General features: G+C 33.8%; 1 protein-coding gene across 2 annotated transcripts; it reads left to right on the plus strand.

Annotated features, from left to right (window-relative positions):
• Positions 1–744: 744 nt before the first annotated feature.
• LOC110039128 (40S ribosomal protein S26-2-like) lies at positions 745–8,161 on the plus strand. Of its 2 annotated transcripts, none has more exons than XM_020744089.1 (6): positions 745–814; positions 1,076–1,185; positions 1,260–1,352; positions 1,573–1,657; positions 1,732–1,862; positions 7,951–8,161. In XM_020744089.1, exons 2-6 carry the CDS (start codon positions 1,183–1,185, stop codon positions 8,023–8,025), a joined length of 387 nt encoding a protein of 128 aa, XP_020599748.1. In that variant the 5' UTR covers positions 745–814; positions 1,076–1,182; the 3' UTR covers positions 8,026–8,161. The 2 variants fall into 2 exon arrangements, with proteins under 2 accessions (XP_020599748.1, XP_020599749.1); XM_020744090.1 differs by lacking the exon at positions 745–814 and adding an exon at positions 860–1,010.
• The last annotated feature ends 5,697 nt before the right edge of the window (positions 8,162–13,858 follow it).

A 13,858-nucleotide genomic window follows, 5' to 3' on the forward strand; every position in this document is an offset into this window, starting at 1 on the left:
ACGAGAGCGGGGCAGTTAGGGCAGAAGACGCGAAGAAATTGTGAGAGTGGGACGGTTAGGGTAGAAGACGCGGGGTCTATCCGATATGCAAAGCCAGGTGCAATTGCGTCAAAATAAGACAAAGAAATGCGGGTCACGGGGTCAAATTCATGGCCTACATTTTATTAAAAACGTGTCGCGCCGCCCACCAAATGCAACAAGGCTGTCGCGCCGTTGGCGAAACGACACCCCATCCCCACCTAAACGGGCGCTTATTCACATATAAATCAAAAAATTAGTCTAACGTCATTATATTTGTAAGTTTAATCGAAGATAAAAAAAAATTTATTTCTATTAAAACTACGGGTTATAAACAAAATACTATAAAAGAGGATAAAAACACATTGAAAATTTCTCCCCGCATGTGATCACCCCTTCTTTGACTTCTCATACTTTGAAAAGTAAATACATCACTTAATTTTGAAAAATTCATTTAAACCTTTGCTTAAAATTACAATCATTAATTTGTAGTGATTGTTAACCTTTTAAAAAAAAATTTTGTTTAAAAAATTATATCTAAAATTCACCATTATTTTAAAAGAAATTAAAATGTTAAAGTTGAAAATTTTATTTGTTATTTTAATAAGTTCTAAATTGATATAATGGGAGGGCTCCTTGCTGATCCAGCATCATTTAATTATAATTAATTTGCAATTATATAAATTAATTATTAATTATTAAAAAATTAAATTAGTTAAAGTATTTATTCATCACTTCCCCTCTCTGCCCGAAACCCTAGCCTACATTCTTCCTTCCGCTCCGCTCCTACCAGAAGGTAAGCCTGTTCGCGCCATGCCTACTCTTCGCTCGTCCCGGATTTATTAAGTCCGCAGATTCACGGGATTTACTAAATCCCGGATTTACGGTGAATCGGCGTCATTTTAGGGTTTACCAAATCTCAGGATTTACGGAGAGGCATTTTTCTGTTTGGCAGGATTTAGCCTAAACATCCCCTTTAAGAGTTGCGAGTGGTATGCATGTAAATCTTCCTTTTAGTTTTAGGTATTAAGCAAACTGGATATATGTTTTTGTGCAGGACTCGCATGCTTTATAAACTCCGGCATCGTGGGCTGAAAACCTAACCAAAGGCAAAATACTGCGGCGGGAGGATCACTCTGCAGAAGAACAATATAGCCGACGGCAATGGTAGATCTTTGTCCCGTTATCCTATTTCGTATAACTCAGCTAATTGGGTTTTCATTTCCTGTACTGTTACATAGACGTTCAAGCGCAGAAATGGTGGCCGCAACAAGCACGGCCGCGGCCACGTCAACTTTATTCGCTGTTCCAACTGTGGAAAATGCTGCCCCAAGGTGCTCCCAATTCTATAACATTTTTTTTTTCATCATGTCACGCTTGCGTAAAAATCCAGATAGCTGGTTCAGTTGTGATCTGGTGAAAGAAAGATTTATGGCTCGTTTCCTTTTTGTTTGCAATTGCTCTGCATCATGAAATTGTTCGTATGATTTGAGTGTGATCTGTAGAGTGCGAGTTTGACGCAGAGCTCTGCTATCTTTCTACTTTTTTTCTCAGGATAAAGCTATCAAGAGGTTTCTGGTGAGGAATATCGTGGAGCAAGCTGCCGTGAGGGATGTGCAGGAGGCCTGTGTCTATGAAAGTATTGCTGCGACTTCAATATTATCTTGATTTTTTTCTATCAACTTTTTAGCTAATCAAAATTTTTTGTTGTAGATTATACCCTTCCAAAGCTCTACGCTAAGGTCCAGTACTGTGTTTCCTGCGCTATTCACTCTCATGTTGTACGGGTTCGATCCCGCACTGCCAGGAGGGTTCGTGAGCCTCCACAGAGGTTCAGACGCAGGGTATTTGATCTCTCATTTGATATTTTTGATTACTTTTTTCTGATTCAGATCCAAATTCATGATGCCTTTTTTTTTCAATGATTACTTGTCAATAAAGAAATTAAACTTTATTCTTTAAAGAATTTAAGCATTTTCTACCATCTTATCTTCAATGTGTGTCATTCTTTATTGCATTTATATTATCACTTATTGTTTTATTATACTTGGTTTTGTCATCATCATACATTTATATTTCGTGCTTGATTTTAATCCTCGTGATTTTTCAATCTTCACTTTGAATAGTTTGTCTAACTCCACTTCTGTGAAATTTACTGTGTAGAGTTTTGTATTTTCCTTTGTTTTATGTTGCATCGTACTTTTTTACGTATTTTATTTCTTTTCATTCATGTACAAATGCTTTCGATTTCATTCTTGTTTTTTGTATTATTCATGTGATACATATGAATGGAGTTTGTCACCCCATTCATTCATTTATTGGATCTATGATATTTGAATATATCTCATATTGGTGTTAGCTGATTTTTCATTATTATAAATTGCTAATTACCAACTCCATTATTATTAAAATTTCTCACAAGCTTAAGATTTCGTTTTATTAATCTTAAATCCGTTTTTTTTCTAAATATTTTATTTTAATAATTTTAACCTCTCCTAAACAATAGAAGCGGGCTTTTATATTAAAATGACTTTTGAGAAGAGCGTGCAAGTGTCTTGAACATCTTTTGAAAGCATCTCTATAACCAATTAAAATAAAACTTTGAATTTCCAATATTTTTCTACAATCATTTTTTATTTCTCTCCACAATCCCTTATGATAGTAAGCATCATCTTATCATACATCCATCTGACAACTTTAATGCATTATTGATACATGTTTTCCTCTTTATGCTTGTGTTGCCCCATGTTCTTGATTCAGAATCCGGTGCTAAAGGCATTGGAATTGGTATGGTAGTATTCATGTCAATGTATTTGGATTTTTATGGAATTATTTGAATTATAACTGGACTCTCCTCACTTCTCTGCCTTAAAACAATGAATGTATCTGCTTTTACTGGTGGAAAAATGGCACAACAATAACCTTTGGTTGTTTTAAGTGGCAATCTAACCAGGGAGGAAAAGGGAGTCCTTGAGTAACTGTAAAGCTTCAAGGGCAGATCAAAGAGGAAGTGGGAGAGCTGGTGGGGCTATCAATCTATAATAAAAAATATATGACAAAAGCGACGGTTCAGAAGTATTGCAGTAGGGTGATTTTGTGATCTTTTGAACTATGAAGCAGTCTTCATTCAACCAGTGCATTATCTTAGATTAATAACTTAATTTCTATTTATAGAATCCTAATAAATGTTTAGAATTTATTCAAAATTCAAAACAAACTTGAAGACATAAGTTAACCTTATTATAGTCTATTCATATTTGCAAATTATTCAAGGTTAATTATGCAAATATTCTTAAGAGACTTTTTTATCATAGTTTTCCATTTTTAGTTTTTTTGCTCTTGCTAATAAGAATTTTTCCTCTTCTTTTGTTGCGTCTTAAATGTATTATTTCTTTTTATGTTCTTTGTAGCCATGTGCTTTTAAACATTTTGTGATGGCTCATTTTTCCTTCATTTTGATGATGTTTTTTTTGTATTTTTTTTAAGAATAAGTTTTTTGATATCTAGTTCGGATGCTTGAATTTGATGGTCTTTTCTATCCCCTTTACAGTTGGAACAACAAATCACCAAGCTATATTTGTCCTTTATAAGCATGAAACTTTTTTTTTTTTCTGAAGGGGGTAGCATATTTATCCGACATATATGGGATATCATTTTGTACATCACATTGCTCTATTGCTATGATTTCATAAAGTATATCTTAAATGAAATTTCTCAAGAAAGAAAACCTTAGAGTGGATTGCTTAATGACTTGACAAGCATTATCCTTTTAAAACCAACTTAGAGAATTTGGTTTTGAATAACAAATAATTGAAGTGAAGAAATTCTTTCCCTGATCCAAAATAGCTTCCGTGAGGTTATACTTCAATTCAAGCTTAAGGTGGAACATCAAGGCTGAGTTACGATATTCCTTTAAATTCCCACAGTAATTTCTTTTTTTTATATAGTAGTGAATTTTTTTACATATATTCCCATCTCAACTTATTCTTAGGATATCAATTCTAGCAATCCTTAATCTTTTATCTCAAGTTTTTCGCGGTGATGACAATTGTCTAGTGTCTTGCTTATCTGTAGTTGACCTTCAACATTCTCTTTGTTTGTAGCTGTAAGCAATTATTTTTTTGTCTTATGGAAGATATCTAATTCTTTTCTCGAGTGCTTTATCTTTTGCACTAGCTTTGAGAGCTTTAACAACTGAAATAATATTCAATTCTATTTGACTTTTTTCCTAAAGCCTTGCAACATAATTCATTAATACAAAATTTTTATTTCACTAAAATTTTAAAGTAGCTGCTTTTCTTCTAAATTTTGTTTTGTATTTTTGTACACTTTGCTTGTGATCTTGCTTCGATTATCCTTCTTATTCTTTAAATTTAGTTATGTTAAGGTGGACAGATCGTAGTTTTTTGTTTACGTGTTCCATCATATATTTGTTTATGATGTCATTTTCAAACAAACATATGCAATCTTTTTATTAGGATTATCATAAATCAAGAACTATGCTCCAAGATGCTTGTATCAATTGTAAATTGCAATGAATTTGATCATATCTTTAGTTTTTCTCTTTGTTGATTGATTCCATGCAAATTAGAAGCCTCTTCTTTTTGTTTGGATAGATGTTGTTGGTCAGATGGTGATGCTGCCACACCTTTGCAATAAGGACTTCAGAGTTGGTCATCATTGTGGCCATTTGATGGGCCCTTTACTTGTCTGACTATTCTTGGATATTGAAGAGGCCTTTAAATTTCTTCTCTTACTCATTGATCTCACCCCTAAAATCACTGTAAACACTATACAGTCTTTAAGTTTGATCATAAACATGGTCTGATGCAAAATAAATAAATAAATAAATAAATATACATATATATATATATATATATGAATCAGTGGGAAGTATATATGATTAAAGTTGATTGCTTTATTTTGAGAAGAAAAGGGTGACTTGAAGTTTTTGCAGTGTTTGGATGCAAATAGATAGGGACAGGGGGAGCTGATAGAAACTTTTGGGACGGAAAGCAATTTTCATTCAGAAATATTTGTATGGTTCATTCAAAATTTACATGAAACTAGAACATATGAACTTCAATTGTTGACTCCCCTCCTTTAAAGTTTGGTTAGCTCTAAATATATCAATGAATTAGAGTGAATATTAAGAAGTTCTATTGATATTTTCTCTTTTTGATCTTCTTGTGGCCCCTTTTTTATTTAAATATTTCAATTTCCGATTTTTGCAATAAAGTCTTCATTGCTATTTGATTTGGCAAATCAATCTTCAATATTACTTAAACTTGAGAGCCTCCTGAATTATGTCTAATTAATTTGTCTCTTGGTAATCATTTTTTTAAATCAATAAACAATTTAATGCTTTTTGGTTTTATAAATAATTTTTTCATTACTTATTTTTGCACAGAAATTATTCCATAAGTTATCTTTGTATGATTCAACTTGAGTCTTTGTGGATTGTGATTTTCCTGGTTATTCCATCACCCTCTTCTTTCACTTCTATCGGATTACTCATTTTACTTCCAAATAAGTGCCCAATTCTAAACTTAATGCTTTTTTTAAAACATCTACTCTTTAATCAAATATTGTCATTGCTTTCAGTCAATAAAATTTTATTAAAACGAATAGGTCAACCATATTATTCTAGCTTCAAAACTCTTTAATATCTAATTAGGCATCCCATTTATTCTTGAAGGTTTATCTTTATTTATATTCTTTCGAGTCAACTTAAATATTTGGATAAGCTTCAGGTGTTTTGCATTTTTGGTTTCATTTTTAAGTTTTATATTCTTTAATTTACTACTATTATTTTCTCATCAACACCTTTAGCCTTTGTCCAACTGTTAAGGATTAGCATAATAAATTGTTGTTTATTCAAATATTTTGTGTGCATTATCTTAGATTGTTAGCTTTGATGAATGCATTTTCTTTTACTCCTTTGACATTTAAGAAAAATTGCGTGGCTGTTGGTTTCGAAATAGAAATGTTTCGAGTGCTATTTCCTAACTATATGGTTATCCTACATTGTACATTCCACAAGCATTTTGTTGTTTAAAGTTTTGATCATTGTAAAAGGTATGATTGATTTGAAACGTAATATGGTCAATCTGTGCTATATAGCAGAAAAAGAAAGCTTCAGGATAAAAGCAACTCTCCAACTAATGTATATATTTAGCTTAAGCTGTTCATAATTTGAAGTAGTTGTTGGGCTCTGTTTTGAATCTAACGCATCATGGGAATAATTTCTATATCTAAATTATGTTACTCAATATTTAAAAATCAGGGAAAGTGACTGAATCATGGTCTATTCGATAATAGATAATGCATGAATATTAGTTATATCTTTCTGGAAGGACCTTTTTTGGGCTTTTGTGAAATTTAAGTTCTATTACTTTGCAATATACTTTCTTTAGGCAATCAAATATGACTATATGTTGGACTACAAATCTCAATCTCTCATATATGCTTTATTGGACCATCTTTGTATGTTATACGTGTCAACAAAAGCTTAGATTGGCAATATATTTTGGAAAAATGTGGGACTATTTTCATGACGACAATAACTAATTTATTTCGTAGCTTATCAGCTCCAGTTTGTTCACATTTGTACTTCTCTGCTTTTATTTCTTAAGCTTTCTTCTCAAATACGAGGTATCTTTTGTTTTGTAGCAGTGGAATTTCCTCACTGCTTGATGAACAATCATTTTAGTTCGTCATGGCCTAATAAAAATCACCTCATTTTATTATCCGGTAGTTCTATTGATGGCATCCATCGATGGCTACTCTTTTTATCTGAATCGAATGAGTTACTTTGACATGGTGCATAGATGAACCCACCGATAGAGACTATCTATCAATCTTGTTTAGTTATTATCTTAGCAATTATATGGGATAATTAATTTAATTACGCTGACCATATTAGTCGATACCAACAAAATATGAATGTGTTTAGCAATGCCATTGGTTGTATATAGAATTCTTATTATTATTTATAATTTAAAAATGGCATGGCCCGGTCAGTCTCACCTGTACAACCGTGAACTGGTCATTCAATTGATTCGATCCAAACATATTACTATTTCTTCCATAGAACCGGTCACAAATGAGGTTAAACCGACAAACTGGTGAAACAGTGTGATTTCTTAATAATCGCCCTCTTTAAATATTGTTTAATTTTATTCTTTTGATTTTGATAGAATGATTAGAAATAAAATGTTTAAATTAAAAATAGAAAACTTATCATGTTTTATAATTTTGATCATAGAAAATTATTCAAAATATTCAAAAGCATTGTCCTAAATTAAAATATTATTTATGTAATCTATGATAATATTATTATTATTTTTATGTTTTAATTGTATTTTTTACATTATATTAAATTGCTTTAACATTTATTATGTCATCATTTTGACTCTGTTTGGATCATTGAACTTTTAATCCCACATTGTTTTGATTTGTTGGCTAGAAATAAAATATTTAGTTTAAAAATATAAAAAATATCTTTTTTTATAATTTTTTAATAATTTTTTATTTTAAAAAATTATCTAAAATATTAAAAAATGTTGTCTTAAATTTAAATATTATTTATGTAATCTATAAAACAATATTATTATTATTTCATAATTATATTTTTAAAATTTTATTAAATAATTATATTATATATTATGTCATCATTTTAATTTTGGTTGGATCATTGAACCTTGAATCTCACATTCTTTTGATTTGTTGGCCAGTTTGATTTTCCTAACCGCGTTTATAATTCGTAGTGTGGCTTATTTATGCTGTAGATATCGCTTGTTTAAATTTAAAAGTAGAGCATGTCAAACAAATAATTATTGTTTGGTCAAATTCTCCTGTGGATTTGATTTTAGGGTTGTTTATTTTCCTATTATCATTTTAATTTGAGTTAATTCAAATTTTATTTTGCAGGAGGAAATTGGAAGACCTGCTCAAGGAGGGCCACCTCGCCCTGGTGCTGCTGGTGCCGCTCCTGTTCGCCCATGAGCTGGTGGTCCTCGTTTCAGCAATTTATCCGGTTTTAATTTTCAAGTTATGTTTCATGCTTCTATGTCTTGAACCGCAACACTTTTGTATCCTCAAATGTTGAATTTAAGTATACTGTGGTTTTTTCTTGGACTTATTTTGTTTGAGTTTCAGCATCCGTTCTTATTATTTAAAGTTGGTTTGCGTAGTTAAATTGTTTTTTCATATTTTGATGTTCCTTTTTATTTTTGCACCTTCGTGTACAAAAGTGTTACCTATCATTTACATGTTTTAAAACAAAAGAAACTTGGACGGTAAGCTGAGCACAATAATGGGTTGTCTTGTTGCATTTGCGGGGGTTATGAATGAACAACAATTATTTGATGGATGTAAGAAAAACTAAATCTAGTGGAGTTTGTAATCATTTTTGCCTATGCTTTCTCTCCAATGTAGCCCTCAAAAAATTGTTGATATTAATGTTGTCCCTTTCAATGAAAACACCTTTGCACTCCAACTTCCATGGTTTGCAAATGCTTTGTATGGCTGCGACGGCATGGATCTCCACTTGAGAGCTATCTTAATGTTCAAACCTTTGAGCATAATGACATGGACCCCACTACTATGCAGGAACTTCTTTCCTTTTTTTTGGTCATTTTTTGACATAATACAATTAAAATCTCCTCCAACAATGGTTGGTAATTGAATATCGTATCAGTGGAACATAACTTCCCACAATCTTCATCGAACAAAGTGCTCATTATATGCCCATAATGACTTGATTGTGCATCAACTCGTCTCTAAAAAAGATAATCTCTCTCCACCACAACACAATGATCCATCTGATTTACCCGCCCACTGAAGGTTGAAAGGTGAAATCTACTTATTTCCAGCGGTGATGCCAACTTCTTTACGATTGAGCTAATTCATTCTTGTATCAACGAGACCAACGAAGAACAAATTGTTCTCTTCAGTTAGTGCTTGAGATAGTTGCCCGTAGCCTTTTTGCAGACATCCCAAGAATTCTAAAAAAGGATGGGCGTCATTGGGTAACTAAAGGGGGCACGATCCTGACGTCCTTTCTTTCTTCATTCTTCTTGCATTTTGAACTTTTTATCTTCACCGGGCCTAAATGAAGCTGCTCCAAAATGAGCTTTGGAGACTCCTTCCTTACCAACTTGTGATTTGGTGCCACCAAATCCCTTAGCAATCTGTTGGATTGGATCTAGAAGAAGACTACGTGTAGCCTTGGATGGTTGGATCTTTCATGCCTATAGGGAGCTCACTCAAATTATTTCTTAGAATCAAGTCTGAATCTTCATCGGGTGGCCGATGAGCATGTTCGGCTTGTGTCAAAGACTCTCCGCACTCTCATCTCTATCCTTATTGTAGTGAAACAAGCTCCTCTTATCATTCATTTTAGTATCCTTGGCCATTTCCGTCCCCTTGAGACCCAAGTCCATGGTCCCAGCTCAAATTCCGAGATCCCTTTTCCGCTAACAGCATTAAACCTACGTTGGTTGCCAACCCGTGAGTTGCAGATGGCACTGTTCATACACACATTAATATCTTGCACAATATTCTCGGTCCCTGAAAGTGGAGCGGCTTCCTGGATATTATAATGGACCTCCGTCCAATTTTCCATCCTGCCCTGAAGTGCTCTCTAAACCCTTATTAAGAGGGCCATGAACATTGGCCATGCTCATATTTGGTTGCTCCGACAAAAGAGAATTCCCAATATTGTTCCTGTTTGACCCTTCATCACGATGCGGAGCTTCTTTGCTTTGATTAAGCTTTTGACTAATTTTGTGACAGTTAAAGAAGAGATGTGAGATCCCTTCATATTCAAACCTTGGATAAAATTCACCCTTGACCCCCAAAACCCGTGTCCCGGCTTTCAATTTCTGAAGGCGAGTTTAACACATACTGGAGCATACACATTTCGCCCCCACAAATTGGTATTGGTATCCAACCATAATGGCTGTCCCACTGTTGCTGCTATATGGGGGACATTGGTACCATGCCAATAGAGGAGAGGAAGTTGCGGTAGTCTGTTCCAGATTGGTGCCGAGAAACCACTAAGAGAATCCTGTGAGAAATTAGTCCTCCATATATCAAGCCCTATAATGTGTCCTGCTACAGACTATGTTTCCCTGGGAAGAACCACATCTTTGGTTTCAAAAGCGTTGAAAATGCCAACAAAACAGTCATTTTGCACCGGGGGAATTTGGATGTGTCCAAATTGGTCCCATTTGCGCTTAAGTTCCAGGCTTGAAATAGACAAAGGAACATGTCTTCCCAATATCATGCCCACCAGAGCGTCTTCGAACTTCTGTATATTTTGCTTCTCGCATACCATATTATTAAGTTTAACAGTCCGATTGGCACTAATGAAATCCTTGGTGTTTTCATTCGTCGTGACTAGTATATAAATTGGTTTCTGCAAAGCATTCTGTTCTGGTTGTTTTTTGTCATGCAAAGCTTGTTGTAGTTCTCAAAGCTTGTTGTAGTTCTCCAAAGTTGTAGTTCTCCAAACTTGATCCTGTTATCCTGCAAATTTTCTTGGGTAGTCCCCATTCCAGTGCTAGACTGAAGCTGCGTGAGAAATTGTGGGGCAATAGGACACTGGTCATCAGCGGCATTTTCACAAACACCTGGTTGTCACATCTTCTCACTAATGCAATTGGGTGAGATGGAGCTAGTACTTGTACTACCTGCAATGAATGTTTCACAGTTTGACACCCATACCTTCCTTATCTCTCCTAAATAGGGGAAATTCTTATCCACAGCCACATTTTCACAATTACCACCCATCTTAGATGACGAATCGAATCATCCTCATCATGTCGGCGAATTTCGTATGCTGCTATTTGCAAGTTCGGGTTTAACCCTTGTTTCGGGTCTTGATAGGGGAGCCAACATAATGCTTCGAACCTCCTTCATTTTTGTTTTTGATGTCTCTTGTGCTCAACCTGCTGATCTCCATGCCCACAGTTTCTTCAACTGAAATTCGAGACCAATTGCTTCCTAACACCTGCGCCGATTCTTGAACTCTGTACCTAATATTTTATCCTCTAGAAGTTGGTGGATCTTTGATGTTTATAGAAAATGACTTTTTGATGAGTTTTTTTTTTTTAATTAAAATATATTTTAGTAAAAGTCTGGTAGGTATCACCATTGTTATACAATCTGTGTTGGTAGTAAACCCTAAACACAATCGGCATTCTGATTTATCTTCAATGGTATATGTTAAGTTTTAGAATTTTCTGGATGCTTGCCTTTGTTTGTTGTTTCATATGAATAGAAAATTCATGTCTGGTTAGTATCATTTTATTTATTTACAAGTTGATCTCCAGTCTTATAAACATAGACTTAAATTCTCGTAACTACCACCAATATTTACATATCTAACTCCAAAATGAGAGATTGGTTTGCTAGCATCTCCGTAGAGATTGGTTTTAGATAAATGTCAACTAAAAGATTAGTGCCTGTTAGCCTAATGGATTAATGAACATACGTCATACGAACCGTATAAATCTTTAAATTTTCGGATGTAGCATTGCTTCAGGGTTGGGAGAATTTTTATTTTAAATTTAGGAAATTTACAGTCGTAGACAATTCTCCTGTATTTATTTATATCTCACATATATTGCGTTAATCTTAAAAAGATGTATTTCGTTTAATAAAAATATATATTAGAAGTGATAAATATGAAATGTTTGGTGAGATATCTAAATGCATAAGAATTGTGTGCTATGTATGTAAATGCCTCTTTAAATTTTTGCTGAATCCGGTAAGTAACATCTACAGTTCCACTTAAATAACCCTGAAATAACACAATGGAGGTTATTTTTTGATTATTTTGGCGTTGCAAGAAACATATAGTAATTCTTAATGATACCTATTTTCTTCGAATGGAGGGAGCATTCCTATTTATTTGCAATGTGTTTTATTTTTTGGAGGAAAATTTAGTTCTCAATATTTAGTTAATTGGTTAAAAAAATCTTGATTCACTTGATTTTATCTTTTTATATGAGAGTGGTTAAACTTTAGGCGCCTTGATAACTTCAGTTTTTTTCGAAAAGTTGATGAGTTTATGGTCATTATTGGTTTGTTAAGTTGGCTGGTTAGGGTACATTTAGTTTTTTAATTTTCTTACATCATTGAGACACCATAGCAAACATGTGTAAAATGATTAAATGGTTCATATGTTTTTCATGATAGTGTCCTATCTTGAACTCAATATTTGATTTGGTTTATATTTTTGAAAACAAAACTATGAATAACTTTTTTGCCCTTTTGATGTGCTATTTATTTTTTTCCACTTTCATCTCTTAGAAAGCAGCGTCTCATTAAGAGATTCTCCAACTAAATGTTATTAAAAGGTAGGTAAAAAGAAATAAGAATCCTATGGCTAAGAGGGGATTGAAATATTCTTTTTTTCATTCTTTCTCTAATAATGATAGTACGATGGTTGGAAGTGTTGTGCAGGCCAGAACAAACTGGAATGCTTGATAGGTCGACGGGTTGGCGACAAAGCCTTGGGTCACAGAGCTGGTCAAAACCGCGACCGTGTAAGGTAGAGCAAGCGCTTAACCCAATGAGTTGCGCTAACCTGTTTGATCCTTCAGGGGCGTGACCTAGCAGAAACTATTGTGCAGGATCGTCGGCATGATCCATACAAGTCAATGACAAGGATCGCCGAAACTATTGAATCTACTTTGGAGCAATCATGCAGATCATAATCTGCTGGTGAGGAAGCCGTGTGACAATCCTTAGTTTGGTTGAATCGAACAGTTTGAGGTGTGCCTGCAAAATTAACAGGATTTATGTCATTTTGGACATTTTATAGGTTTTTTTGTGGGATTTTATGTCTATAAGGAGTCCCAAAAAAGGAGAAAAAGGTGGAGTCTCCCAGCTTTTTGTTGTGCGTTCCTTGGAGCTCCCTCTTTCTGCTAACTAGAGTTTTCTAGTCTATTATTATGCGATCAATGAAGCTCTTCAGATCTATTAATTGGAGTCTCCCAACCTGTTGTTGTGCGATCAAAGAAGCTCCCCTTGGTTGACCATTTGGATAATCTAGTACCTCTGAAAATCAATTATAGTATCAAAATTTTGAGGAGAAAATGCCAACACCATTTGAAAATGAGTTGTCTATTTATTCGATGGCATGGAAGATTGAGGTTACTAAGATCAATCATATTCTTGGCGAGCACAAGAGAAATAACTCCTTGATCATAATTTGGAGACTTTGCAGGCTTTTCGACAGAGGATGTTGGCTTTTGATGAAAAGAACATGAAGTCACAGACCTTCTGAGAATGTGGAGAATGCTATTTTGGATTAGTCTCTTTTCTTAAGCTAACTTATTATAATTTTTGCAATAATGTGTGTTGATCATTGTAGATTTTCAATCACTTGATATGATATTTATACACGATGATAATGTAGTGATAATGTATTTGTTTGCTCATATTTCTTTTGCTTGATGTACTAAAAGTTTTGATGTTGCTTATGTGGTTGCATTTGTTTCTTTCTAAAATATTTTCCCCTTATTTCTGGGATGAAATTTCCCCAACTCCATGGTGTTGTTGAAGCTTTCATCTTTACAGTCAGAGCATACTGACATCGAAATTTTCTAAGGCTCATGCTTTCTGAGATTATTTTGATTCTAAAATATGTAGAAGCCTACATTCAAAGTTAGCACATATTTTTTGTATAAAGAAAAATTATATACCTTTTGGGGCTTGTGCCTTCTGAATTTTGTAGGTGAATATGTACCTTATGAGGCTTGTGCCTTTTAAGGCTTTTGATATGCATGTACCTTTTGAGACTTGTAGCCTTCTGAGAATTTTAAGT

The sequence above is a fragment of the Phalaenopsis equestris genome, unplaced genomic scaffold, assembly GCF_001263595.1.
Source record: "Phalaenopsis equestris unplaced genomic scaffold, ASM126359v1 Scaffold235443, whole genome shotgun sequence".
Lineage (NCBI taxonomy): Eukaryota > Viridiplantae > Streptophyta > Magnoliopsida > Asparagales > Orchidaceae > Phalaenopsis > Phalaenopsis equestris.

What these genes read in the sequence shown, in the direction of transcription:
- LOC110039128 (XM_020744089.1), top strand. An exon ending in GTGGAAAATGCTGCCCCAAG is followed by an intron (nt 1,353 to 1,572) that starts GTGCTCCCAATT and finishes TTTTTTTCTCAG; the next exon opens with GATAAAGCTATCAAGAGGTT. An exon ending in CACAGAGGTTCAGACGCAGG is followed by an intron (nt 1,863 to 7,950) that starts GTATTTGATCTC and finishes TTTATTTTGCAG; the next exon opens with GAGGAAATTGGAAGACCTGC.